This window comes from Ipomoea triloba, chromosome 7 (assembly GCF_003576645.1).
Source record: "Ipomoea triloba cultivar NCNSP0323 chromosome 7, ASM357664v1".
Lineage (NCBI taxonomy): Eukaryota > Viridiplantae > Streptophyta > Magnoliopsida > Solanales > Convolvulaceae > Ipomoea > Ipomoea triloba.
The window spans coordinates 25,367,224-25,395,029 of record NC_044922.1 but is presented as its reverse complement, the minus strand read 5'-3'; the positions used below and the strand labels follow the sequence as shown (position 1 = coordinate 25,395,029).

General features: G+C 36.5%; 3 protein-coding genes and 2 long non-coding RNA genes across 10 annotated transcripts; 1 reads left to right on the top strand and 4 right to left on the bottom strand.

Annotated features, from left to right (window-relative positions):
* Positions 1-202: 202 nt before the first annotated feature.
* LOC116025244 (60S ribosomal protein L19-1) lies at positions 203-10,568 on the bottom strand. 4 transcript variants are annotated; one of them, XM_031266406.1, is made up of 6 exons: positions 10,380-10,568; positions 9,756-9,936; positions 9,158-9,280; positions 8,505-8,818; positions 7,713-7,765; positions 203-540 (listed from the first exon to the last, which is right to left on the bottom strand). In XM_031266406.1, exons 1-6 carry the CDS (start codon positions 10,551-10,553, stop codon positions 516-518), a joined length of 870 nt encoding a protein of 289 aa, XP_031122266.1. In that variant the 5' UTR covers positions 10,554-10,568; the 3' UTR covers positions 203-515. The 4 variants fall into 4 exon arrangements, with proteins under 4 accessions (XP_031122266.1, XP_031122267.1, XP_031122268.1 ...); XM_031266405.1 differs by lacking the exon at positions 203-540 and adding an exon at positions 7,336-7,629; XM_031266407.1 differs by lacking the exons at positions 7,713-7,765; positions 8,505-8,818; positions 9,158-9,280; positions 9,756-9,936; positions 10,380-10,568 and adding exons at positions 626-684; positions 1,149-1,462; positions 1,704-1,826; positions 2,555-2,721.
* Positions 10,569-13,718: 3,150 nt separating this feature from the next.
* Positions 13,719-16,215, bottom strand: LOC116024884 (subtilisin-like protease SBT1.5). Its single transcript, XM_031265904.1, has one exon. It carries the CDS (start codon positions 16,132-16,134, stop codon positions 13,777-13,779), a length of 2,358 nt encoding a protein of 785 aa, XP_031121764.1. The 5' UTR covers positions 16,135-16,215; the 3' UTR covers positions 13,719-13,776.
* Positions 16,216-17,550: 1,335 nt separating this feature from the next.
* Positions 17,551-21,911, bottom strand: LOC116025585. Of its 3 annotated transcripts, none has more exons than XR_004099704.1 (3): positions 19,808-21,911; positions 19,585-19,676; positions 17,551-18,512 (listed from the first exon to the last, which is right to left on the bottom strand). It is a non-coding gene; the product is annotated as an uncharacterized LOC116025585 (long non-coding RNA). The 3 variants fall into 3 exon arrangements; XR_004099703.1 differs by having other exon boundaries at positions 17,551-19,676; positions 19,808-19,910; positions 21,612-21,911; XR_004099702.1 differs by having other exon boundaries at positions 17,551-19,676.
* LOC116025584 lies at positions 18,295-22,435 on the top strand. The gene is made up of 4 exons (XR_004099701.1): positions 18,295-18,432; positions 21,412-21,474; positions 21,658-21,712; positions 21,907-22,435. It is a non-coding gene; the product is annotated as an uncharacterized LOC116025584 (long non-coding RNA).
* Positions 22,436-23,744: 1,309 nt separating this feature from the next.
* Positions 23,745-26,676, bottom strand: LOC116023998 (exopolygalacturonase clone GBGE184-like). The gene is made up of 5 exons (XM_031264882.1): positions 26,470-26,676; positions 26,081-26,395; positions 25,087-25,376; positions 24,324-24,543; positions 23,745-24,235 (listed from the first exon to the last, which is right to left on the bottom strand). The coding sequence occupies exons 1-5, from the start codon at positions 26,620-26,622 to the stop codon at positions 24,005-24,007; spliced, it is 1,209 nt and encodes a 402-aa protein (XP_031120742.1). The 5' UTR covers positions 26,623-26,676; the 3' UTR covers positions 23,745-24,004.
* Between the last annotated feature and the right edge of the window lie 1,130 nt (positions 26,677-27,806).

Genomic DNA, 27,806 nt, shown 5'->3' with positions numbered 1-27,806 from the left:
ACCAGAGACTAAACTCACCACTTCACAAATAATTGAAGGACTAAATTGAAATACAAACATAACTCAAAAAGTCATCACTACCACTATTACTCAGGCACCAAAGATACAATTTTCCCTATTAAGAATTGAACTGATTATTCTTAATATAGTATGATTAGGACTTATTATCAACCATCTAAAATTTCTATTCTTTAAAGAGCTCTTAACCCAAATATATATATATATATATCATACATGAAGAGAAGGTTACGCATGATTTAAATAACGCAGTATCAGACCATCGCAAGGTATGTCTAAAACTGAACACATAGCATAAGTTAAAAATACTGCAGTAAAAAACGTATCCCCACTAAAGCATTTGAACTCGTTTCATCTTCACCATGTGAAAATGCCTCGTAAATGTATAGCACCAGGGAGAGGTAGCTAGGGGGCAGGGAGCCAAAAACCTTAACTATAAATTCCAACACAAAAACTTAGAAAGGGCCACAACTACTTCGGATTCATCTTCACAGGTTTCACTTCTTTGATTTTTTAGACACTCTGCACAAAATCAGCCAAATCAACAGAGAATTAGATTGTAGTACTTTGAAGAATATAGATAACAGTATGAACCCTGGAAACTTACTGGTGCAGGTACTTCTCTCTCTCCTGGACCCTATGGAGTAAAGGGACCATCAATCTCAACTTCAATGTCAATGTAACAACAAAAGTAAACAGAAAAAGACATGATTTTGAAAGCATTAAGGGAGCGATTAGTTCATAATAATAGGATTAGATTCTCAAAGGTAAGAATTACCCTTGTGTAAAATGCTTGGTTAAGATTTATGTTTTAGGTAATATTGCATAAGTAAATATATACACACCATGACACCAATATATAAATATGTAAATAAATATTACATATATATTTGTATTTATAAACATATAAATAAATGTATAAATGTATACTTAGGAAATTTCTAAGGTGCAGAATGACATAACCGTAATTTGCACCAGTACAACAAAAAATTGCAAGTTTGGTTAGAGACATTAGCATCAACAGCATAAAATCAAGCAATAAGAATAAAGGTAAAGTACAGCAACAAACAATCAAATCACAAAATGCAGGATCTGATATTTAAAAAGGAAATTTCAGGAGATTTTCTTACCTTGGCCAAGCGCTCCTCTCGCCTGGCAAACTTTCTTTCACGGCTTGCCTTGTTCTTTGCCCTCTTAGCCTCAAACTGGTCTGATAATGTCTTTTCTCTAGCCTTCTCAGCCTTTGATTTGTGAATACTCTCCATCAAGACACGTTTGTTCTTGAAAACATTACCCTTCACTTTCATGTACATGTCATGATACATGTGCTTGTCAATCTTCTTTGACTCCCTGTACTTGCGAAGCAGACGCCTGAGGACCCTCATTCTCCTCATCCAAAGCACTTTAGTGGGTAACCTAGCCTCCCTTGTACCCTTGCGCTTACCTTAAACAGCAGAATTAAAATGACTTAGGAGTATAATAATTCCATGTAATAAATGATAATTCCATGAGTGCAAAACTATTACAATCTCATTTCACCCAAGTTTCAATAATAAATAAGGTTATGGAAAAAACAAAAAAAAAGGTTATGGGACAAATGGGTAATCCAATTTCCACAAACTATTGGCTATTGTGAAGAATCATTTCATTTTAGTAGTTAGACTAAAAGCTTTTAGTGTAGGTACCATATCCAGAGTGACGGCCCTTTCTCTTAGCCTCCTTCATCCGGCGAGCACGAGATCTTGAGTGAATCTTGGTAGGCTTTCTGATAACGAAGCCATCCTTCACCAACTTCCTTATGTTCTGCCCTATGCTTGAGCAAAACAAGTAATTAGAAAGAAGCAGTATCAAGAGTGCAACAACACTAGTTCAATCACAGAAAGTAATCACAAGTATAACATATAATGTGGGCTTTTGAGAGGAAATCAAAATGGTAGCCTCATACAGCAGCACTGCAGCAGTTTGAGTAATCAATTAAACACTTAGGGGGCATTTGATTCAAATTATATAAGATAACTAAGTTTATATTTTCTTGGGAATATAAGATTCCCATGTTTGGTTAAGTTATGTAATTTTCCGAAGGGAATGTAATATAACCTCCCCATGAATTTCAATTGGAAGGAAATGTGAGATACACCACAATTTCTTGGGTAATTAATATTGAGCTTTTGGCATTTTAATCAATTTACCATATTTCCGTTGTATTATTTACATACTTCAGTTTTTACCATTTCACAACTCTAACACGATCAGCAAAGCCCCAATAAACATCTCCTAAAGTTAGAACCTCACAGGAGCGTCGATTCCTAATTATTACATGGTATTCCTTGAACGAAACGAAACTAAACAGATACCCAAAACCTTTAACCCCGCGATCAACAAAAGCAAGCAAATTCGAAGAAAACAGTATACAAAGTTGGCGAATAAAATAGCATATTCAACATCGATACAGACCCTAAATAGCTTCAGCAGATAATAAAATCTGGCGAAAATGAAAACTAAATGTAAATCTACATAGCGAAAACGAGAAGCTTACGAGAGTTGGCCATGGAGATTTCATTGACTTCGTTGGGATCGAGCCAGACCTTTCCCCGCCCGCATTTCAGCACACTGGCTGCAAGCCTCTTCTGTAGCTTCAATGATACCATCTTTGCTTCCGCTCGCGCCTCCCTCAGGATTGATTGATGAAGATATTGATATTATATGACTGCTGCCCTAGGGTTTTGAAAAGGGTATAGCATGGTATTTTTTGTTTAATTCTAATTTTTTTTAATAGGCCATAAAAAGATTTTGCCTTTTAAAAATTAGCCCATCGGCCCAACAGCAAAATGTGCGGTTGTTATGCCATGGATCGAGGGACCTAAGTCCATGCTCACAATTTCATAACTCTATATTCACAATTTTATAATTCTATGTTTATAATTTCATAATTCTATGTTCAACATAATCAAAACTTGTGTTCAACAATATAACCCAATTTTTTATTTATATAACAAAATTGTGAATATTGAGTTCAAAAATTTTAAATATTGAGTAATGTAATTTTGTACATTGAAATCTAAAATTGTGAATATGAATCTGGGTCCTTTTTAATTTTTTTTGTGTTCATAACTACTTTCTAAACCTGTTAAAGTACACAACCTCAATGTAGTATCTGTTCAATATCGTCTCCACTAAGGCTCGAACTCAACCTCAATGCAGTATCTGTTCATAAGTTTTTAACTGTTTTCTCAACCTATTGAAACACAAAGAATCAATATCGTCTCCATTGAAGCTCGAACCCACAAACTCATATATGAGGGAGCAACTTGGTGACACTGGATCACAAGTTCCTTGGCATGTTTCTTTTTAATTTAGTTCTCTTTGGAAATGGGAAAAAAATTGAAAAATTATTTTAGTAAAATGACTAATTTAAAAAACAAATAATTTTTTTTAGTGTTTGATTGAAGTTATAGAAAATTATAATTTTCTATTTAGTTGAAAATTAAGAAAGTGTAATTTTATATTATTTGCATCTAGTCAAATTTAATATGTGTGATTTTCCTTGTTAAGGTACGTGATTTTTGGGTTATGTGCTTAAGGTGCGTCGGTCTAAAACTTTATGGCATGTTTGGTTGAGTGTAGTTTGGGATGAATTGCAATTCAGTGAATTCCCAAACTACACGGTTTGGTTGGAGGGAATTGCAATTCCCTCCAAATGTTGAATTGCAATTCATGGGGTACCCCCATGAATTGCAATTCGGTGGAGAGGAGGGGCAATTGTTTGGTGTAAAGACAATTTTGCCCCTCCTCCCATACCCTTTGTTTTTTTTTTAATTTAAAAAAATTATTATTATTATTTTTCTTTTTTAAAGAATTATTATTATTATTATACTTATTATTATTATTGTTTTTGAAGGAATTATTATAATTATAATTATAATAATAATTATTATTATTATTGACGGAATTATTATTATTATTATTATTATTATTATTATTACTACTGCTATTACATAAGGGCATTTTAGTCATTTTGTCGTTTCTTACCTTTCAATTCCTTGTACTCCTATTCCTGCTTACCAAACACTGTAATTTCAATTCCTACTTTATTCATTGAATTGCAATTCCACCGAATTACAATTCTTTTCCCCCCTAATTCCCTCCTCCCAACCAAACGCCCTGTTAGGTGTGTGATTTTTCTTCTTAAAGTGCATGGTTTTCCCTCTTAAGGTGTGTGATCTGTGTGCTTAAGTGCGTCAATTATTGAAACTTAAGGTGCGTGGACCTAAAGCTTTAAGTGCGTTGTTTTCCTTCTTAATGTACTTTGTTTTCCTTCTTAAAGTGCGTTGTTTTTTTTTCTTAAGGTGCGCTATTTTTTTTTACAGTTTGAAAGGAAACTGCAGTGTATATAAAATGAAACTGAATAACAGTTTCACATATTTGAATGTATGTTGTCTAATGAAATTGTAATTATATTGAAATGATACTATAATTGTGTTGTAATAAAACTATAGTGTATATAAAATGAAACTAAATAACAGTTTCACATATTTGAGCCTATAATTGTGTTGAATGAAATGTAGTTAAATTGAAATGAAACTGTAGTTGTGTTTGAAATGAAACTGCAGTGTATATAAAATGAAACTAAATATATTACACAAATAAAATTATTTTACACATCACGGCGCGAACTAGTGTCCGTTTTGGACCATGGTCCACAGTATAATTTGTGGTTGAAGACACATAGGGCTGGTCATATATGTATGTCTCCACATAGCAGTGAACAAAGGAATTTCCAGAGACGCTTTAGAGCCTTCATCATGCAGAAATTTCGGCCAAAGATGATAGTAACATCAAACTCCAATACAAATCAACAGGCAATGTGAATTGGCAACCAACTATATCAAAAGAAAACATGATTGAAAACCAGCAATCAAGAAGAGCCGTATTAACATCCTAGAACCAAAAAAGGAGACTATTTGAGATGAATTAAGAGGTATTGATAAAAACTGCCTCTATGTATGTACGTCCTGATGACCATGTTGAGACATTGTATAATCAAATCCGTAACAAAGCTCTCATACAGTGCACCCATCCCTTTGTCTCTGTTGATTTGAACATGATGGCTAATGCGTTTAAGAAAATTGATCGAGATGTGAGAGTTATGCAGACCGGTGGTGAATTTGATCGAGATGTGAGAGTCATGCTTTTTTGAGAGCCAACCTTTTGAAGCACGAGTACAACCAGATCATCAAGGAAACATGGAAACATATAATCACCAATTTGTAGCAAAAAATAAATTTTTTTTAAAAATCCAGGCTTGAGAACGCTAGATTAATCAATATATTTGCTTAGCATTATTTATTCTTGAAGGATTTGTTGTTTTTGTGGGCACATAGATAGTATCACTATATATTCCTGTTCATCTAACAAATCATTGTGTCGGAGCTTGTGTGTTATCCTATGTAGTCATGTCCTGTTTATACTCCATTGTGTTATTTTATTTGGATATCTGATTAAAAAAAAAAAAAAAAAAAAAGGAAAAAATTAGCAAAAAACAAAAAATAATAATAATAATTATCTATCAACTGACTAGTATGTTAGTTGCATCATCAAAGACACCACTCAAAGAGTAGTGGCTAGCCTAAAGCACCTCTCTCCGTGAGGTGGTTGACCATACTTAGAGCATGGGTTTGCGGTCGATGTGAACGTACAAGCGTCTTGGTTTGCATGCCAAGTGGCCATGCTGCCTAGAATAATCACTTGGTATATGATAGGGTCGACAGCCGACCACATTCTAGGAGTAGTTGAAGTGTTGTCGATTTAAGCATATGAAGCAAGATATTAAGGGACTACCACATTCTAGGAGTGGTTAACTAACTTAGGATAGGCAAACTAATTAGCCCAGACCATACCTACATAGTAGGGCGCATCTCACGAAGACGGTCGATTGGCTCTTAAGGTGGTCGCTCTGAGAGCTCACATTCTACTTCTATTGTTTTCAAGTGCCAAAGATTAGAGCTCATAAGGAAGGTACGCACCTCGTATGTTTTCTTTTAATTTAACTAAGTTTCAAGTTTTGTGGGGTGATGAAATGCTCAATAGCCGGCCTACAACCTCAGCGGTCGGCCTTGAGACTCAGTGAGCTAGTCAGATTTTCCACAAAACTAGTCAAATTTCTTGTAGAAGTGATCAACTTTCCTATGGAGGTGGTCGGAATTCTCGTCCTAGATGAATATTGCGCTTTTGGTTGTACTATTTTTCTCTTAGTTAGATTTTTTTCCCACTGAGTGTTTTTTACTCTAATGTAAGAGCGACCCTCATCCAAAAGATGCCTTGGCAAGAAGTAATTGGTCAGAAGAAGACTTGACTTTTAGAAGCGGAGAACTGATCGAAGAATATTTTTTAGATACTTTCTTGAGACATCTTCACAAAATCTCAAGAAATATTTTTGAGATACTTTCCTGAGACATCAACTTCACAAAATCTCAAGAAAGTAGAAAATTGGATGATGGATTATACTGGGCTAAATGGATTAATCAACCAAAAAGACCTAGGCCACAAGGACCAACCCAAGAAGGAATGAGCAATTTAGCATATTCATAATTTAATAAGACCAGGCTCATTATTCTTAATCTAGTAGGATTAGAACTTATCCCCAATATGGGGCAAAATATATATATAAATAGATCCCATACATGCTTGTTTTGACCTTTGGGAGGATGATTCCCTTAATTTTTGTGATAATGATGGGATGATAGCATGTCTTTTTATTCTTGTGAAAATGGGTTCTATAATTGTGAGAATCTTGTGTGGGAAGATGAGGAGTTGAAAGAAAATGCAAAAGAAAGGATTGAGCAAGTAAGAGAGGTTGTCACTTTTGGCAACTCCATAGAGGATGAGTTGAATGAAAATGATTTGAGTGAGGCACAAAAGGGAAATGTAAAAGTGTTAAGGAGACAAACAATTTCATAGTTGTGTTGACCAACCATAACTATCCAAAAGTCATAAAACCAACCAAATAGCCTCTAGTTACTAAATCAGATGGTTGAAAAGACAATTATGTCTAGTTACTAAATCAGATGGTTGAAAAGACAATTATGTGTATATGACTGAGGCTTTAATGGCATGAATTGTTTCTGTGGCTGTAAAATCATTCGTAACTTCCCCATTCAAGCTTATCAATTAACAAAATCCCAATAGTCACCGGACCAAAATAACAATTTACTCTATTAAAAAAATAAAACTACTGTCGTACTATCAAATATTAAGAGAGAAACTTACAAAAATCTAGCATTACTGTTACGCATGATTTAAATAACACAGTATCAGACAAAGAGTAAAGGCAACAATGCTTTTCATCTTCAAAATTTACCATCGCAATGTATGTCTAAAACTGAACAAATTGCACAAGTAAAAAATACAGCAGTAAATCCCTACTAAAGCATTTGAAGTCATTTCATCTTCATTATGTGAAAATGTGTCATAAAAGTATAACATCAGGGAGGGGATAGGTAGGTGGGCAGGGAGTCAAAAACCTTTAACTATAAATTCTACCACAAAAACTAAGAGCCACCACTACTTCGGATTCATCTCCACAGGTTTCACTTCTTTGATTTTTTAGACACCCTGCGCAAAAGCAGCCAAATCAACATCGAATTTGAATGTAGTACTTTGAAGAATATAGAACAGTACGAACCCTGAAGACTTACTGCGCTTGCTGGGATTGGGTTACCGGTGCAGGTGCTTCCCTCTCTCCTGGACCCTATGGATAAATGGGACCCATCAATCTCAACTTCAATGTTAATGTAACAACAAAAGTAAACAGAAAAAGACATGATTTTGAAAGCATTAAGGGAATGACTAGTTCACAATAATAGGATTAGATTATCAAAGGTAAGCATTACACTTGTGTAACATGCTTGGTTAAGATTTATGTTTTAGGTTATATTGCATAAATAAATATATACACACACCAATATATAAATATGTGAATAAATATTACTCCGCACATATATATTTGTATTTATAAACATATAAATAAAAGTATAAATGTAAATTATATATACATATGTATATTTAGGAAATTTCTATGGTGCAGAATGACATCACACCCTAATTTGCACCAGTACAACAAAAAATGCAAGTTTGGTCATACCGGGTGACTAAACTAAATGCCCCAAAAGGTGGCAGCAATGTTGTAGACGGAGCTACACCTAGGCAGTCGAGTTAAATAATAATAAGAAAAATACAGCAGTATACACATTGCAAACCAAAAAAAAAAAAAAAAGACAGCCGAGTTGGCCGACTCGGTCGCCTAATCGGCTGCGGTTGATTAATCGGCCCTATGGGTAAAATCCCATTGGCCTAGGGGCACCTAGGTGGCCTAGGCCGATTTTTACAACAGTGGGTGACAGAGACAGTAGCAAAGTACAACAACAAACAATCAAATTAGAAAATGCAGGATCTGATATTTAAAAGGAAATTTCAGGAGTTTTTCTTACCTTGGCCAAGCGCTCCTCTCGCCTGGCAAACTTTCTTTCACGGCTTGCCTTGTTCTTTGCCCTCTTAGCCTCAAACTGATCTGATAATGTCTTTTCTCTAGCCTTCTCAGCCTTTGATTTGTGAATACTCTCCATCAAGACACGTTTGTTCTTGAAAACATTACCCTTCACTTTCATGTACATGTCATGATACATGTGCTTGTCAATCTTCTTTGACTCCCTGTACTTGCGAAGCAGGCGCCTGAGGACCCTCATTCTCCTCATCCAAAGCACTTTAGTGGGTAACCTAGCCTCCCTAGTACCCTTGCGCTTACCTTAAACAGCAAATTCCAAATTAGGACCAACCAAACTGACCAATGTAATAAATAAATGTTTAGTGATAGAAATAATGCTTTCCACAAGAGCCTAGGTTACTGTATAGCACATATAGCACCACAAGAAAAATATTTTGGAATTATAATGACTTAGGAGTATAATAATTCCATGTGATAAATGATAATTTCATGAATGCAAAACTATTACAATCTCATTTCACCCAAGTTTCAATTTAAACAAGGTTATGAGACAAATGGGTATTCCAATTTCCACAAACTATTGGCTCATGTGAAGAGTCATTTCATTTTAGTTAGACCAAAAGCTTTTAGTGTAGGTACCATATCCAGAGTGACGGCCCTTTCTCTTAGCCTCCTTCATCCGGCGAGCACGAGATCTTGAGTGAATCTTGGTAGGCTTTCTGATAACGAAGCCATCCTTCACCAACTTCCTTATGTTCTGCCCTATGCTTGAGCAAAACAAGTAATTAGAAAGAAGCAGTATCAAAGAGTGCAACAACACTAGTTCAATCACATAAAGTAATCACAAGTTCAACATATACTGTGGGCTTTTGAGAGGAAACGAAAATGGTAGCCTCATACACCAGCACTGCAGCAGTTTGAGTAATCAATTAAACTCTTAATCCATTTAACAACGCTAACAAGATCACCACAACTCCAATAAATCTCCTAAAGTTAGAACCTCACAGGAGCGCCGATTCCTAATTATTAAATATAAGCAACGCTAGGTAGTCCTTGAACGAAACGAAACTAAACAGATACCCAAAACCTTTCACCCAGATATCAACAAAAGCATGCAAATTCGAAGAAAACAGTATATTCAACATCGATACAGAACCTAAATAGCTTCAGCAGATAATAAGATCTGGCGAAAATGAAAACTAAATTTAAATCTACATAGGGAAAACGAGAAGCATACGAGAGTTGGCCATGGAGATTTCATTGACTTCGTTGGGATCGAGCCAGACCTTTCCCCGCCCGCACTTTAGCACACTGGCTGCAAGCCTCTTCTGTAGCTTCAACGATACCATCTTTGGTTCCGCTCTCGTCTTTCCCAAATGTGATTGAATTGATGATATTGATATTATATCTCCGCTGCCCTAGGGTTTTGAAAAGGGTTTTGGTTTAATTTTAATTTCTTTTGAATAGGCCAATTTTGCCTTTTAAAAATGAGCCCATCGGCCCAACAGGCAACAGCAAAATGTAAATTAGTGCAGCTATTGGTGATCCAAGTTTGTAAGTCTACGTTCCTTTTTAATTTAGTTCTGTTTGAAAATTTTTTTATTTTTATTTTTTTGATAATAATAAACCTTCATTAAAAAATAATAGGAACAAGTACAACAAGGTTCAATGGAATGTAAAACCATTCTATACAGTCAGACAAAAAACTAAATTTTTTAGCTAAGCTAATAAAACTTAAGTTCGCAGACTGTGTTACAAGCGAGTTTTGGTCCTTATAGGACCTTAAAACTTTTATCAAATGATTGATGACCTTGCCGAATGTGTACAAGTCGACCTCTGAATGAAACAACTTGCAAATCACCTGAGTCTTTTTCTTCTTACTGAAATCCATTGACATTTTCCCCAACTGAAGGTATATATCCAGCCTTGTCCTTTTGACCGGTTCATCGGTGGGTATCCTCCCAACTGAACTGATGTTCATGAGAGGCATTCTTTTGTCATCTACTTCGATCAGGATGAATATCACAATGGCCATGACCTTATATATCCTGAATCACTCCAAAACGAACCTCGAAATATAACGAGAAGGAAAATAATAAACTGTAAAAACAATGCAGAGGAAGATAACTGCATAAACTATGCAGAGGGAGACAAACCAAGACAATAAAAGGATAAAGGACAATGAAGTTAAGAGCTCGAGAAGCACATGTCTCAAAGCTATCAACCTATTACCCTACCCACTATTTTATTATTAATATATATTTATAAATATAGACGGCAGCGGTGGTGGTGAGGAACGGCGTTGGTGGCGTGCGGCGGTGAGTGGTGGCAGGTCTGAGATCTGCAGAGGGAGAGGACGGAGTAGCTATGTTTGGGAAGTTTCTACGGTAGTGGAAGGCGGAAGGATTGCTGCTATGGTGGAAGATGGAGGTGTTGCCGCGGTGGCGGACAACTGAGATGCGGTGGAGGTGGAAAATGGTCGATGACGAAGAGGAGAAGAAGACGGGGAGAGGGAGACGATAGGATGATGAAGAGGAAGGGGCGGTCGCCGCCGTCGTNGGTGGCGGCGGCGACCGCCGAAAATAGGGGAAGAAGACGGAAGTTGCAGAGGCTATAGTTCTGTTTGGAAATAGAAAAGAAAAATTGAAAAATTATTTTAGTAAAATGACTTATTTAAAAAACAAATAGTTTTTTTTGTGTTTGATTGAAGTTTAGAAAACTATAATTTTTTATTTAGTTGAAAATTAAAAAAATGTATTTTTATATTATTTGCACTTAGATCAAATTTAAGGTGCGTGATTTTTCTTCTTAAGGTGCACGGTTTTGTGCTTAAGGTGCATGGTTTCTGTGTTGTATGCTTAAGGTGCATCAGTTGTTGAAACTTAAAACTTAAGGTGCGTCGGTCTAAGCTTTAAATGCGTTGATTTCCTTCTTAAGGTGCATGGTTTTCCTTCTTAAGGTGTGTGATCTGTGTATTTAAGGTGCGTCAGTTGTTGAAACTTAAGGTACGTCGGCCTAAAGCTTTAGGTGTGTGATTTTCCTTATTAATCCTTATAAGGTGTGTTGTTTTCCTTCTCAAGGTGCGCCATTTTTTACAATTTGCTTGTTTAATTGAGGACACGCCTTTTTTTTTTGTTCAATCACAACACACAACCACTATCACTTTTCAATCATGTTTCAGCAATCAGTCAATGGGCATTGTCAAAGTAACATAGAAAAGAAGATATGAGCGCCAGTAGCATATCTTGGGTTTATAACAACGCTTTTTTAAAAAAAATCATTGATTTGAGTCGTTGATCTAGATGTTGATAAAAATAGCATAAAATAGAATTTTAAGTGGTTGTTTTGTGATACAAATATATGTAGGTCCACTTTTGATTTGGATCGGATCAAAGTGGATTCAGGTTCTTCGTATTTAAAAAAAATGAAACTTACCGGATAAATCTCCTTATAATTAAGGTGCATAAAACTTCATGCAAGGAAATAGCGCATGAAATGACCACCTTACCCCACACATTTAATCAAAAAATATAAAATTTAATTAAAGATTTAACCTTAAGCTTCAAATCTTGTCAAATTGACAGTCCGGATTAAACCATAGTTCTCACCAAGGTTGTCATATGAACCAGATTATATGTGTGTGTGTATAATAATAATAATAATAATAATAATAATAATAATAATAATAATAATGTTAGCCTGTGTGGCCCGTGAGGTCGACATTTTTGCGGGTCAAAAAATGTAGGCCCTAACCCGCCCCACCACAAGGTGGTTTAAGGTTGGCCTGCGAACTTTAATCGACTTTGACACCTCTAGTGATGCGAGTCCAAGCGCATATGGCATGGACGATAGTGAACACACGTGAAGACAAAGTGGAAGATCGAGGGTCTTTAATTTGTCATCGACTTAAGGTCATCGAAAGGGGCCTAAGGTTCGGTTGGAAGTAACTAGCTCAATTTTACTATGCATGTTTAAGAGCGAAACAATCCAAAATATAATTGTATTACGAATTTTAGTGATTTGCTTTACATATTTAGCAATTTACATTTAATACTCATCCTTGTATATAAACCTTTGAAAAGATATTGCAAAAGATTTGGCATTCTTAATATCTAATACACTACAAAGTTTAGTGTGATTATGCTCTTCATTTTTGAGCAATCTTTACTTGTTTTCTTCGAATGTTAATGTTGGTTGATCTTTGACCGCTAAGTGATTTCACGTAAAGAATTAAAAATATAATTTAGAATTATACAACTGAAAATTTGTTATTGTCAAAAAGTTTATTTGAATGACAAAAGGAAAGAAGTATTCATTAAAAATGTGAGAGTGTCAATTGATGAAATGTTAAAAAGTAATCTAAAAATGTGAATGAAGGTTATACCCCTCATTTATGCCCATTTTTTTCATTACGTTTTTTTTTGTATATTATGCTATAAAAGTTGTACTACATAATATTTTGGACAAATGTACCCCTATCGTTATAATTTCCGTTATCTTTTCCACTATTGTTACAATGCACATGCATCCACCATATATTTTCTTATCTTTTTCAATAATAATAATAATAATAATAATAATAATATATACACATTAAATATTAGAATTATATGTTAGTTATTTTTTAAAATATAAATATTATTTTACATTATTATTATTATTTACTCTCTCTGTCCCATTTTACCAACATGTCTTATTTACTATTCATTGGTCAAACTAACTTTTTCTTCTTTGCTTATTTTCTTTAATAATTTTTTTTTTATTTTTAAATTTAATTTTTTGTGTTTAATAGTACTTTTAATGTAGTTTTTAAATATATAAATTTTATATATTAATGCTAAACTTAATATTATGAAAAATTGGATTAAAAATTACTTCAGTCAAGCCTGGTTAAACGAACCAGACAACCATTTTGGGACGGAGGTAGTACTATATTAAAATTTAAATAAATTTAAAATTTTAATACAAAATACTAATATTGTACACCTATTTTGAAAAACTAGTTGGTAAAATACGAGGCAATATGGTATCCTTGTTATATTGTACCTCTTATTTCTTAATCAAACAAGAAGATTTAAAAAAAAAAAAAGTGATGTTCGCGCCGATTATCAGTTGTGATTGATGGTTTGAATCATATGAAATGAAGAAAATGAATACGGCAAATATGCAGGCCATATATTAATGTATCTATAGCTATCCATGCATAATAAAACTGGTAATACTTGATATTCATTTAGAAGTTATGGATAATCCATATATCAGTAGGCTTTTTTCCAGACTACAAGCAGAGGTGAAACCACCTGGCGTTTCCCGTCAGACCATACCACCTTTCCCAACTCAGTGACAGACTTCCCCGGCGTCACTGCCAACTTTTCCGCCGTAATCTCAACAACGTACTCCTTTTTCTGATCCTTCGCCGTGAAATCAAGTTGGGTCGGAGTTACCTTCGCCACTGCACCATTTGGGTTCGTCACCGCCACGTTGTACGTCGACGCGCCCTCACCGACATAGGTCACCGTCCTCGTAGCTCTAACCACCGTCGATGTCGGCGAGGAAGCATCGATCACTACCGAAATCGCCGGATAGTTGAGATCCCACGGCGGTTTCCGGTGTTCCCCGGGCCCGGGGCATTTAACCGCCTTCCGAGCAATTTGCCGCAAATCTTGGGCGGTATAATTGGAGGAGCAGAGAAAGTTGAGGTAATCGTTGGGGGTAATATCGTAAACTAGTCCTGGGTCGACGGCTTTTTCCGGGTTGACGTGTCCGGCTCCCATGTCCCAAACGGTTGAGACGTTATAGGATTTCTCGTCCATTATCGGCTTGCCTTCCTGGTCTTCCACGTAGGCGGTGGTCATAAGCGCTGACCGGATCATCGCTGGGGACCACTCCGGGTGGGCCCCTTTGAGTAAAGCCGCAAGGCCGGAGACATGTGGACATGACATCGACGTTCCTGAAACAATGTTAAACTCCGAGCGCCGCGTGTCGGAGGGTAGCTCCGTAGGCGCCACGTCACCCGGCCAAGCCGCCAGGATGTTGACACCTGGCGCGATGACGTCGGGTTTGATAACGTACAGCGACTCGCCGCTGGGGCCCCTTGACGAGAAAGACGCAACTACCGGCGCGGGTTTGGCGCCGATTTCGGTGCCCCGGAAAATCAGGGCGGCGGTTGGGTTTGGGTGGGAGTTTATGTATCCCCGAACACGATTGCCGTCTGATTCCGTTACGGAAAGCCCGGGAATGACGTGAGCGTCTGCGATCAAGCCTTCGCCTAGGGGTGCCACGTTGGCAATCACCACACCGGCCCCACCGGCGCTCTTCACCACCTCACCTTTGGCCACGCGCCCCGTCCCGCCGCGATCGCACACCACTATCTTCCCGCCGACTAAATCTTTGTCCAGAGATTCCGGCATGCACCTTGCGGATAAGAAACTACTCCCGCGTTTACCGCCGTGGCTCACGGAGGCATTCCCGCCGTAAATCAACGGCAAAGAGGTATTCTCCTGACCGCCGTCGTATACGGACGCGCCGGCGATCACCTGCCCATCTCCCAGCACCAGATCGGCCGGGAATTTTCTGTCGATGGTGCTCGCGCCGACGGTGGTGATCCACGGGGCAGAATTCGTCACCGTCATTCTACCGGGGCCGTCGTTACCGGCGGAAGCAGAAATGAGAATACCTTTTTCCATAGCTCCGAAAGAGCCAATGGCGATGGAGTCCATATTGTAGATAAAAGCTCCGCCGCCGACGGAAATGGAGATGACGTCTACTCCGTCCTCAACCGCCTTATCAAAGGCGGCGAGTATGTCGGAGTCCATACATCCCTTTTTCCAGCAAATTTTATAGGCCGCGAGACGGGCTTTAGGCGCAATCCCAACGGCGACGCCTTTCGCAAAGCCAAATAAATTAGCATCGGAAACGGCTCTACCGGCAACCGTAGAGGCGGTGTGAGTACCGTGACCATCTGAATCTATCGGAGATTTTATATCAACGGAGCTGTTAAATCTCCCAGTGCCGGCTTCATATCCGGCAATAAAGTATCGAGCTCCAATAACCTTTCTATTGCAGTTAAATTTGGTGAAATTCTGCCCTTCCACGCACTCCCCTTTCCAGCGAGAAGGAACCGGTCCAAGGCCTTCATCGTGAAAGCTACGTCGTTCCGGCCAAATACCCGTGTCAAACACGCCGACGATGACATCGGAGCCGGAATCCGACTCAGATAAGAGATTCGACGGCACATATTCCGGGTCAAAGGAGGCCAACCCCAGAAACTCAGGCGACCGAGTAGTGTGTAACTGCCTGAGGCGGTCGGGAAAGACGGCGAGAACACCGGGGCGGTTTTTCAAGAGGCGAGCCTGTGTTTTGGTGAGCTTAGCAGAGAAGCCATGGAAAACGGCTGTGTAGACATGAAGGAAAGGGGTGTGAGTTTTGGATGGGTAATTGTTGGTTACAGTGAGGGAGTTAAGGGTGGCAGTATACCAGTGTTCAACATCGGAAAAAACAGAAGGTTTCAAGTCATTTTGGAGGCCGACAATATATGTAGTTTCAGAGTTTTCTGCGCTTATGATTGAGAAAAGAAGAGAGAGAAAGACGACATGAATATTCCAAAAGAGAACCATTGGGATTGGGAAGAGAAAGGGAATTAGGTTGTGATGGGTGTTTATTATGGTTTTGAATCAATTTATACATAGTGAACACAGGAAACAAAAGACCATAAAAAATGCAACTAGCTAAGTGGATAAGACCAGGAGTACCAAGATTATATATAAGAGTACTTTCTCCAATATCCTCGATTTTTTTTTTAATTAGCAATTTTATATTTCATTAATATTCACCCTCCAGAAGTGTTATATTTTTACTTAGAGGATTAAAAATGACTAAAATTGTATAATCTGACACTAAAAGTAGTCATTTTTATATTTAAGGAGTAAAGTGACAAAGCCACTAACAACTAGATGGAGACCAAAAGTCATATATATATATATATACTAGTCATGGGCACGCGCTTTGCGCGAATGCCCAACGATAATATTATGTTAACCCCATAACTAAAAATCAGGTACATAATTACATATGTTAATCTTTTACACTGCATCAACTATCAATTTTGTTTTTTTATTTCTTGTAAATGTAAATAAATTAGAATCAAACAAAATATATACAAACTCACATGTCACCGAGTATACCCAAAAATGACAAGAATTAAATTGCAATACACCTCAAATAAGAAGCCCAAATTCTAAAGCAATAAGATGCCCAAATTCTAAAGCATTAACAACACATGGCTGAAGCAAAATTAACAAGGAAGACCAATTGGACCATTAATGAAATTAACAGTCAAAATAACGCATTAAACTTACTCATGAAATCAAAGTTCTAGTAAACTCTTAATAGCAGCTTGCAAATTAAATAAAACAACTTTCAAAATAGTATTTCCACTATAATTGGTTTTGGAGTAAATGTAAATTATATTCCAACAAATCAAATACCAGTAGTATTTACCCAATAGTTTTTACCCCATAATTCTCACGTGGTCAACTATCTTCATATTTGTTGTCGGCTACCAAACGAAGCAGACCAGTTCGCCGGTGTGACTGGGTAAAGTAGGCGACCTTGTATTGCGAAAATGATATCTCTGAAGTTAGGACTGAGCATAACCGATGCACCCGAATGTACACACCCGACCCAAATTTGATTTAGGTGTCCCCAACCTGATCGTAAACCGAAGAGAAAAAACCGTCCCAACCCGCCTTTTAATTTTGGGGTTATTTAATCGGTTTGGGGCATGGATTTTCAGTCTTGATCCGTTCGAATATCCGAATTAATATATATATATATATATATATATATATATATATCTCCCTATACTTATATTTGGGAGTTTGCCAAATGCCCCTCAAAAATGACACCAATGCTGACCGTTTATTTAACATCCCGTGGCTTAGATTTTTTTATCAAACATTTAGATTTATTTTTATTATCAATTGCCATCAGCTTTTATTTTAAAGAAAATCATAAAACAATGCAAAACTTAATATTATGAAGGTAGTATTATTATTATTTTTGAAAGAATTATTATTATTATTATTACCTCTTACGGAGCCTAACCTCTCTGTCAATCTCGTGAAGTAGCCAGTCGATAACCCTAAATCCTAAATCGCAGCCGCACAGACCTTTGCCCCCCTCTTCATCGAAAGGCCGCCGCCACTTCGGCTGCTTCGCCTTCCACAACCGCCACTCCTTCAAAGCCTAAAACTCCCGCTCCTGCTTCGACTACTCCGGCCTAGGCTCCAGCCTCTACTCCACCTACAGCCGCAGTCCCGAGCTAATACGCCGGAATCTGCACCGTCCGCTTCTATGCCGGTGAGCTCTCCACCGGCCGCCACTCCCGTGAAGTCCCTACCCGCAGCTGCAGCTGTCCAATCTCCGCCGTCAACCAAGCCGGAGGCCGCCACTCCAGCTGCTATTTTTCCCCTCCCGCAGCGCTCCGCCTACATCAGTGACTCCTGCTCTTGCTAGCTCGTCGCCGGTTGCGGCCTCTCTCCGTCACTCACCAACATCAGCCACCACGCCCAGCCAAGCCGGAGGTCTCCCACCACCGCTGCTCACCGCGTCATGCCCTCGGCAGTAGCAGTGGCGTTGACTCAAACCAGACAACAGATTCGTAGATCTGGATTGATGAAGCCGGTAGCTCCTACCTGGCCAACTAACACCAGCCATCACGCATAACCAAGCCGGAGATCTCCCACCACCGGTGCCCACTCCGTCACGCCGTTGACAACAGCAGTGGCGTTTATGCAAAACCAGACAGCCGATTGACGCCGGCGCCATCGACGGTTGTCCCGAGGACTCCAGCCGCCCGCCGTCTGGTTCGAGGTGGAGGTGGTTGAGTTTCCGTTTCAAGATCTAACTTTCCGGTGAGCTTCTTATGTGATTATCGATCGTCTTTCTGTTGATTGGTGCTTGTTTTGATAGTTTTTGTTTGTTTACCATACTTCTATTACAAAATTATATTACAAAACATGAAACTTGATGAGAAATGTTAGATTATCGGCTAGATGGTGATGTTTTTGCTCATGATTTTGATCTGTGTTTTCTTCTTTGTAACATAAATTATTTATTGTTATTATGATTTCTTGAAAGGGAATATTTAGGTTCTGGAAATTACTATGATAATTAGCCAGTTCCTGCATAATTGATCATATTAGATCTTGCATTTTTTATTTATGTAATTTAAGGCAAACATCTATCTCTTGGCTATGATTTTGTTTTAAGAAATAGCTTTCTAATGGAATGAAGTTGTATGCTTGTTTGTTTACCTTTAATTAGTAATTAGTATGAGTGAGAGATCTTTAGTTTTTAGTGTTGTAACATTTTTTTTTTTTTTTGGAATAGAGCTGTAACATATCTATGTAGCTCTTAAAGCACATACATAATTTATAGTTATGGTTTCGTGTGTGGATTGTTAATAATCAATAAACTAATTCCTAAGTTACTTATGGTTTGGCTTATAAGCTACAAAGTGTTTTACGATTATAATCCATAATCTTTGCCAACATGTTGAAAGTGGATTATTTAATTCAGAATTGCAATCATCTCGCTAACAGAGCTTTATTAAGAGATTTTGGCAGTTTACTGTCATATGGTACTTTGTTTATTTTATGTAGTTTTGTGAATTTTCTTGCCCCCATTCAATTAGTGATTTGTAAGAGTATGTTAGTATTTGATTATTTGATTTGGATTTTAAGTCTGTTAGTGACTTCACTTTGTTTTAAGTTCAATTAAGTTTTAAGTGTATTAGTGAGTTACTATGTTATATTCAGTATTAAGTTTTCAGTTCTATTTCTCTCCAAGCTCCTAAACTGTGTTATACTATGTTTTAAGTTTTAAGTTTTTTGTTGATTCACTGTTAGTTTATTAAGTAGCCAGCTTAAGTTTTTGTATACCGAAGAGGTTTTCATAATAAAAAGGATAAAAAGATTTCAATAAGATGCGGTTACCATTATTGTTGTAAGTATAAGGTATTAGTAGAATTAGAGAAACGAAATTAGGCATGTCGTGAACTTTACCTCTATTTGTAGCTCTGTTTTCATCATATAGTCAATTGTAAGCCCCTTGAGGTTCTTCACTATAATGTGATCTTCCTCCTGTGTTGAACTTGCTGAAGAACAACGAAGTTTTCATAATACAAAGGTTAAAAAGATTTCAATAATATGTGGTTACCATTATTGTGGTAAGTATAAGGTATTAGTAGAATTAAAGAAACAAAATTAGGTATGTCTTGAACTTTACCAATTTTTTAAGCTCCGTTTTCATCATACAATCAATGGTAAACCCCTCGAGGTTCTTCAGTATAATTTGATCTTCCTTCTCTGATGAACTTGCTGAAGAACAACTAAGAAGTTTTCATAATATAAAGGTTAAAAAGATTTCAATAAGATGTGGTTTACATTATTGTGGTAATTATAAGGTATTAGTAGAATTAAAGAAACGAAATTAGGTATGTCTTGAACTTTACCTCTATTTGTAGCTCCGTGTTTCATGGTTTTATGTCTTTTTGTTCTTTCAATTTATTAGCCTATTCAATATGGAGTGTAATTTGTATTTGAGATTCTTGCGCTTGGATTATGAAAATATGAATACGTTTTGAATTACTCAAGCTGTATGGATCGACTCTTTGAAACATATTGATTATTGAAGTTAAATTGCCTTTTTTCTCTTTTTTCCATTCCATTCCTATTCTATACCAAGTGTTTAGCAAATAGAAAGAAACTCCACTGATTGTTTTTATTAAATAACATTCTTCTCAAATCTTAACTGTATGCAATTAAACATTTTTTGCCCCTGAACCTTCAGTTTTAACAAACTTTTCTGCTCTCAAGTGAACACATAAAAGAGTAATTTGACTAAGGTTACACCATATCCTACTTAAAGCTATGTTGCTCTTATCTTAGTCAGTACCTTTCCATTTCTGTTTGCATCTTTAATTTCTTTGTGTTAGTGCTTCAACACCTCAATATCTCTTTCCATTTGTTTAAGATTGAGCCAATTCCAAGTGGAAATATGTCTCCCGGGTTCCGCAGTGTGCTGAGTGTTGGACTTATTTTAATGTTTAAATTTATTTCTTTTCTTTTTTGCATTTTTCTTTGGCTCTTGTGCATGCAACACACAAGACAGAAGTCTATAGTGAGCATCTCTTTGTTCTATTGATTAGTTGATACTTTGATTCACATAAAACATATCACATAAATTCGTTCTTCACTTATTCAAAGTTCCAACTCCAAAGTGAAAGTTTCGAACTTGCATACTAATTTTATAGATTCTATTCCATTATTTTTTTACTTTGATTAGTTGTTAGTTTGATTTACCATAAAAAAAAAGATGTTACACAGTACAATTGAATGTTTCAGAATCCAGAATTTTTTTATTTATTTGTTCACTTTTATTAGTTCTTGATTAGTTGATAGTTTGATTTATATAAATCAAAGTCTCCAGACTCCAAAAATTCCAATAATCTATTCAAGGTAATTTCTAATTGTGTATAATTCTATTAACTTCAGATTTTATATTAAAATAAGTTCATATGAATTACTGGTTTAAAGTTTTAAGTGTGTTTGTGATTTACTGTGTTGTAAGTTTTAAGTTCTATTATGTTTTAAGTGTATTGGTGAGTTTCTGGTTTTCAAAAAAAAAAAAAAGTGAGTTTCTGTATTATATTAAGTATTATATTAAGTTATAAGTTCTATTTATCTCCAGGCTCCAAATGAACTGTGTTGTCTTGTGTTTTAAGTTTCAAGTTTTTATTTCATTTACTACTCCGTATTAGTTTATTAAGGACACAATGTTGGTTTATTAAGTAGACACTATTAGTTTTAATGTGTTATGCACTTATGCAGATTGGCACTTGGCAGTATGGTTGTATGCCTATAACTTCTGGACTTTATGAACTCTATGCTGAAGTATGTACAGTATACATCCTTTTGGGTTTGCATAGCATTCTTGTTAGCAAAAAGTGTGATAAAAGGAGGAAGAATAATATAATAACCTTTTGTATACAAAGAAACATGAAGATTTAAAAAGAGCAATCACAACTTACATCTTCGGAATCACTATAGAACTCACAGCTATCAAAATTGCTGCAGGTTGAACAACTCCTCTCCTGGGCATATACTGATGTGGCAGACAGTTTTGAGGAAGGTAATTATAGAAAACATAGTGTTATACAATCACCTGTATGTTGCTGAGTGTAATCTATAAAGGTAATAAATTTTGGACAGCAATCTCATTATAATAACCTATTGTATACAAAAAAAGTGAAGATTTAAAAAGAACAATCACAACTTACACCTTCGGAATCAGTTTAGTACTAACAGCTATCAGAATTGCTGCAGGTGGAAGAACTCTCGGCATATACTGGTCTGGCAAGCGGTTGAGGAAAGATAATTATAACAGACCATAGTGTAATGCAATCAGCTTTATGTTGATGAGGCTAATCCAAAAAGGTAATAAAATTTTGGACAACAATGTCATTATCCGGCAAACAAAGTGAGATAGAAATGGAATTGTTCTGAATCTATGAAAAAGTTACATTGGAAAAAGTAATGCGCCAGTCCAGACTCCACTAACTTTTGCAAAGTTAGAGATAGAGATGTAATTGCTGTAATTAATTATACGCCAAGCTTGGATTTGTTTGGAGGACAACCACCTTATTATCCGGGCAAAAAGATTGACAGTGAAATGGCGTTTTGAAGAAATCAAAAAGTTTTATTGGGAAACGTGAATTGCCACTAAGTTTTGCAGAATTAGTGGTTTGCTGTGTAATTATATGCCAAATGCTATGGAATTATGGCAGAATTGTAATTTGTATAAAAGCTGATGGCAATTGATAATAAAAATAAATCTAAATGTTTGATAAAAAAATCTAAGCCACAGGATGTTAAATAAACGGTCAGCATTGGTGTCATTTTTGAGGGGCATTTGGCAAACTCTCAAATATAAGTATAGGGAGATATATATATATATATATATATATATATATATTAGTGTGATTAGTTGGGAAGCATGAGAATGCGATGTGGGAGGTGAGATCCTTATTTAAGGGAAGGTTCGTCAACCTAGCTTATCAAGTTTAACGTCAGCATATCAAGTTTAACGTCAAGGCGTTACAAACTTACAATCATTATGACCGTTACAAATTACAACAATATTAGCGAAATCATCTCTCACATGAGAATTGCTTACTTTTTATTTACATAAGGGTGCTTTAGTAGGTATAGTTCTTTTATATTTACATAAGGGTGCTTTAGTAGGTATAGTTTGTGTTTTGAAAGCTTGAATGATTATAGGGATGTAGATCAGCAGATGTTATGCTTGATTTTAGGAGTTAAATTTATGACAAATTAGGAATTCCTTGTTGGTACGCTTCTTCTTCCTTTGCACCGTTAGTTCTTTGCGGCGGGGTTTAATTTCATCATATGTAGTTACATTATTAACTTTTATTTTTATTTTATATTAACTTTGTGGTAATTTGTATTTACTATTTAACTATTTATTAGTAATTTAGTGTTTTGCCCCACATTTCTTTTCGTATATGTTTTGAAAATGTCATTTTTTTTCTTTTTTTTTTTGTTTCTCAATTTTCTATTTCTGTGCAACATAGGCTTAATGTTTCCAGATTATTTGACACAAAGCCCTTTGGAAATCTTAGGCTAACCCCATATGTGCAATTTTGGTTCCTTTAAGATGACATGACATATTTTTATTACATGTTCATCCTCCATCAAATGGTAGCTTTAAAAAAAAAACAAAAAACTTATTATTATTATTATTATATATTTATTAAAAGTGAAACTGTTCTTTAGAGTAAGAGTATTGCAAGTTGTAGAAAAAATAATGAAGGAATTGCAAATTTGATTATGTGGAAGTAGGATATAGTTTTAAAAGTGAGAAAGTATTGATAAGGATAGCCTTATAGATGGAAATTCTAACTAGGTTGTTGGAAAGCTCAGCTACCTTAACATCACTCGACCATATATACATTGTCTTTCAAGTAATCTTATATGTTGATCAAGGATATGGAGGCATGTATGAGGCCAGGTATCAAAGCCTTTTCTAATATTGATTAAAGGTTTTTGCCCATATGTAATGGCTTGAAATGAAATATATTGTAATCAAAATTGATTTTTCATGTAATAATTCAAGAATAGAGCAGAAAGGGTCTTGCAGTATATATACAAAAACAAAAGAATTGAATTGAAGTAGCTAGTACATACAGGGTAATTAAAAAAATTGTTGAATCTCTACACTTACTTTCTAGCTAGTGGAGTGGTGGACATTAATCCTTTAACCACATCACTCCAGAGTGAGTACTTCTCAAATTGAGGATGAACTCGACTGATGCCTAACAGAAAGAATACAAAATTAATTGAAGTAATTAAAATGAAAATAAAACGCTAAGGGCAGGCAGAAGGTAAGTAGGTAGGTAGGTAGCTAGCAGGCACCCGGATTTGATTTGCCCTTAAAAACTGCTTTGATATTGAGGCAAGCGTTTGGTTTAAGTTTGCCTTTGGCACCCTCCACCGGCACGATATCAATATCACTCAATTCTACGCCTTTACAAGGGACTGATTCGCTGCATGTGAGCGTTATTGCAGGTTTTCTTATGGCCGCCGTACCTTTTATGTTCCGGAAATGAACATTACTGATCTCCACGTTCGACGGCTATATATATTCCAAAAAACAAACATTATTATTAACTTCAATTCAAATAAATTAATTAAAGGGCGGGGGGGCGGGTGTGTTACGTTACCTCTATTTTGCTTTTGGAGCCGTAGTCTTGATCAATAATGATGGGATTAGTTACATTTTGCAAGATTAAGTCTTCAAAAACAATGCTAGAAGCCTTGAGCTTTGGTGACGCACGAAACGTCTTGATTCTTGCACCATTTGAGGTGCCTATCAGTGTGCAATTCCTCACAGTTACTCCATTCACATCTGTTTCTTGTTCCCGCTTCCCAAGGCTCCCAATACTGCTTCCATTCAAAACACTTATTAAAGTAATTACAAAAAAAGCAGCCCGCATGGACAGCTTGAATTGTGAATAACGTATGTTGGGCATTGTCAATAAGGGTAAATCCAGTATTATAAGGCTAAAGCCTCGGACGAAAACCAGTAAAGGACCAAGTTCAGCACTCTGACTCTTGAAAATGTGATGGTGGTTTATAAGGAAATAAAGTTGGACCTTCACTACTAGGTATAACTTTTGGCGTAGTGATAAACACTTAATCATAGTCCCAGAAAAAGCAGACTGGTTGGTGCTAGGTATGGTTGGGCGAAGGTTGGTAATTAATCTTAGTCCTAGTAAGAGCAGTTAATTAGATTGGCTGGTGTTAGGAAGGAGGATTGTTGGGGAGAGGTTAGTAAGGGCCAAATCTATTACCATGTGACTAGAATATGTGGCTGTAAAAGAAAATAAAGTTACTTCTTTCCTATTAATTATAATTTTTGACATAGTAATAAACCTTTATCTTAACAAAATAATTAGAACTGGCCTAGTGATGGATGTGAGGTACCTGATGCCATGTCCGGGGCCACAAGTGACGTTGGCAACAAGAAGATTGGTGTTGCCATCGCCTATGGATACGCAGTCATCGCCTGTTCCAACCACAAGATCAGTAACATTAACGTTGGTAGATCCGCTAATATGGACGCCATCCGTGTTTGGGCTGTTTCCGGGAGCGCTTATGTGGAGCTTTGAAACACTAAATTCACTGCAGTCCGACACTTTCATGTGGAACCCTTTGCTATTCACAAACTTGATACCATGAATGCTAGAATGGTTTGCGTTTTGGAACACCAGAGACTGCAACAATGTGTATAGTAATTACATTAGGCGGATAAAGGGTATGATCATGTGAGAACTGTGAACTAATATGGACTATAGATATTACAAAATCAATGGTCATATGTAGATCTTAAATTTATGGCTGTTTTTTAAAATTTAAGGGTGCATGCACAATATTAATAACTTCATGACAAATCAATAAATGAGGAGTCCAATAATTCACCAAGGTTAGTTGCATAACTCACACCGACGGGTTGCACAACACACAATAATGAATTGCATAACACACAATAACAGGTTGCACTCCATACAACAACGGATTGCATACCATACCACACAACAGCGGGTTACGTTGCACAACCAAACACAAACACAGACGAACATATGCTTCCCAACGAGTTCAGTAGACCCATTGCATTAAATCAATGGGTCTATTGAATCCATGGATATGTCTTGTGATCTTCAACTAGAGAGGTGAGGAATAAATAAAATCAAAATAAGTTACACAACTCACACCACATGTTGCACAATCCACAATACCAGATTATACACCACACTACAATGGGTTACACAACCAACACATACTACCAGAAAATTATATATAAGTTATTGCTATATATTTAAAAAATATATAAAGGGATGGGGTGGGGAGGGGTGAGCCTGAAACGGTCCCCGTTGCCCCACTCTAGATCCGCCCCGGGAGGTGAGAGTAGTTTACTTACAACAGGAAGGAGAGGGGCATTCTTAATTTTTTCGTCTGCGTCGAATTGCCACACATCCTCTCCACGGCCGTTGAAGGTTCCTCCGCCGGTGACTTCCACGCCGTCGACGTGCTCGATACTGACCCAATAGTTGGAAGTGAAGACGCTGAGGTCGGTGTCAGCCAGCAGCGTTCCCTGAATTTCAATCACAATCGGCTTAGGAGCGGTGCACGGCCCTTGGAACACAACCTCTCCCGCTCGGAATTCTCCTTCCGGAATTACCACCTTCGCCGCCTCCGTCGATTCGCATGCTTTATTCCACGTTCTAATCATCGCCTACATGAAAATATATGCATGGATTATTATTTAAATCTTAACATATAATCATAAATAAATACATTATAGTATACCAATGCGCTATCTTTTTTGCCACCGGGTTTAGCCCCAAAGCTGGTAATGTCAAAAACAGTCGCCGCTGAAAGGCCACGTCGAGGGATACATTCCACTCCGGTAGAGAGCAAGGCTATACCTAAGATAACAAAAATTCCAGCCTTGATCTCCATTTGTGGCCACTTCAATACATTCAATAATCTATGACGACAGATTTGATTTCTTTTCTTCTTTTTTCTTCACTTCTTCTTCTTGTTTATTTTGGAGTTATGAAAATTAAAGAGGGGCAGACATGAAATGTTTGATTCAATAGCTTTTTCAGGCAACCGTGCATGTGTTGTATGTACCGCTATTTGTGTCGTGTGGTTACAAATTTTAGCCATTAAAAATCATGAGATGCAAAACCTCTCGAATACATATGAAACCAAGAACTTCATTTTTTTTTAATTAATTGATGCAATTTAATTAAGAAAAATTTTAAATTACAACATAATTAAATTCCTTTTAACTTATCCATAAATCTATTTACTCCACATTTCATATGCCACATTGACAATAGTTTGAATGTCAAGTCATGCATTTTCGTATTTAATATTTGCATGTGTAAAGTTAACATCAAACTTATTATATACTCTATGCATAGCAATTTGAGTCATGCATAATGCCAAACATGTAACAACCGCCATATAACAATGTCCATGATTGCTCCGAAATTTCGAAAAAGTATTGGTACGCTTGGAGCTACTGCTCCTCTAATCTATAGTTCTCATTGCCTTCTAGTAACTCAATCTTGTAGCTGCAACAGTTGCTTCCAAGATTAGTGATTTATGTTTCTTGTTTTTGAACTTTGTCATGACATTATTACGGATATGTTGTAGGCACGCATGACGGGTATAATTGTGACAAGGCATTAAATATGACATCAAAGCCTAGGTGCCTTCCAGAAATTATGCATATGTACTCATTGTTCGGAAATACATGTGTTGCTAGTCATTGCAAGAACCAAGTCCAGCTATTGTCATCCTCAAAATTTACAATTGAGTATGCCAATGAAAAAGTTTCTTTGTTTCCGTTCATACTCACAGCCAAGAGTAAATGCCCTTTGTGTTTACCATATAGATGTGCACTCAGGGACGGAACCAGGAATTATTTTCAGTGGGGGCGAAAGATAGTTCAAAAAATGAAACACTTAAATATAGTAATAAATATTGTTGGATATATGCGAAAAATGCAACGCATCAAACTTTATAAAAATATTCATAACAATATATAATATATAATTAATTTGATAAAATAATTCAAATAGAAAATACATTATAAAGTACACATCTCATTATTAATTTTANGATATATATAT

Coding starts and splice junctions, on each gene's coding strand:
- LOC116025244 (XM_031266406.1), bottom strand. CDS start 10,553: ATGGCCATTGTGATATTCATCCTGATCGAAGTAGATGACAAAAGAATG. Junction 9,937..10,379: donor GTAAGAAGAAAAAGACTCAG/GTGATTTGCAAG, acceptor TCAAAACCCTAG/GGCAGCGGAGATATAATATC. Junction 8,819..9,157: donor GGGCCGTCACTCTGGATATG/GTACCTACACTA, acceptor TTGCTGTTTAAG/GTAAGCGCAAGGGTACTAGG.
- LOC116024884 (XM_031265904.1), bottom strand. CDS start 16,134: ATGGTTCTCTTTTGGAATATTCATGTCGTCTTTCTCTCTCTTCTTTTC.
- LOC116023998 (XM_031264882.1), bottom strand. CDS start 26,622: ATGGAGATCAAGGCTGGAATTTTTGTTATCTTAGGTATAGCCTTGCTC. Junction 24,544..25,086: donor GGCCCCGGACATGGCATCAG/GTACCTCACATC, acceptor GAATGGAAGCAG/TATTGGGAGCCTTGGGAAGC. Junction 24,236..24,323: donor GCTCCAAAAGCAAAATAGAG/GTAACGTAACAC, acceptor GAATATATATAG/CCGTCGAACGTGGAGATCAG.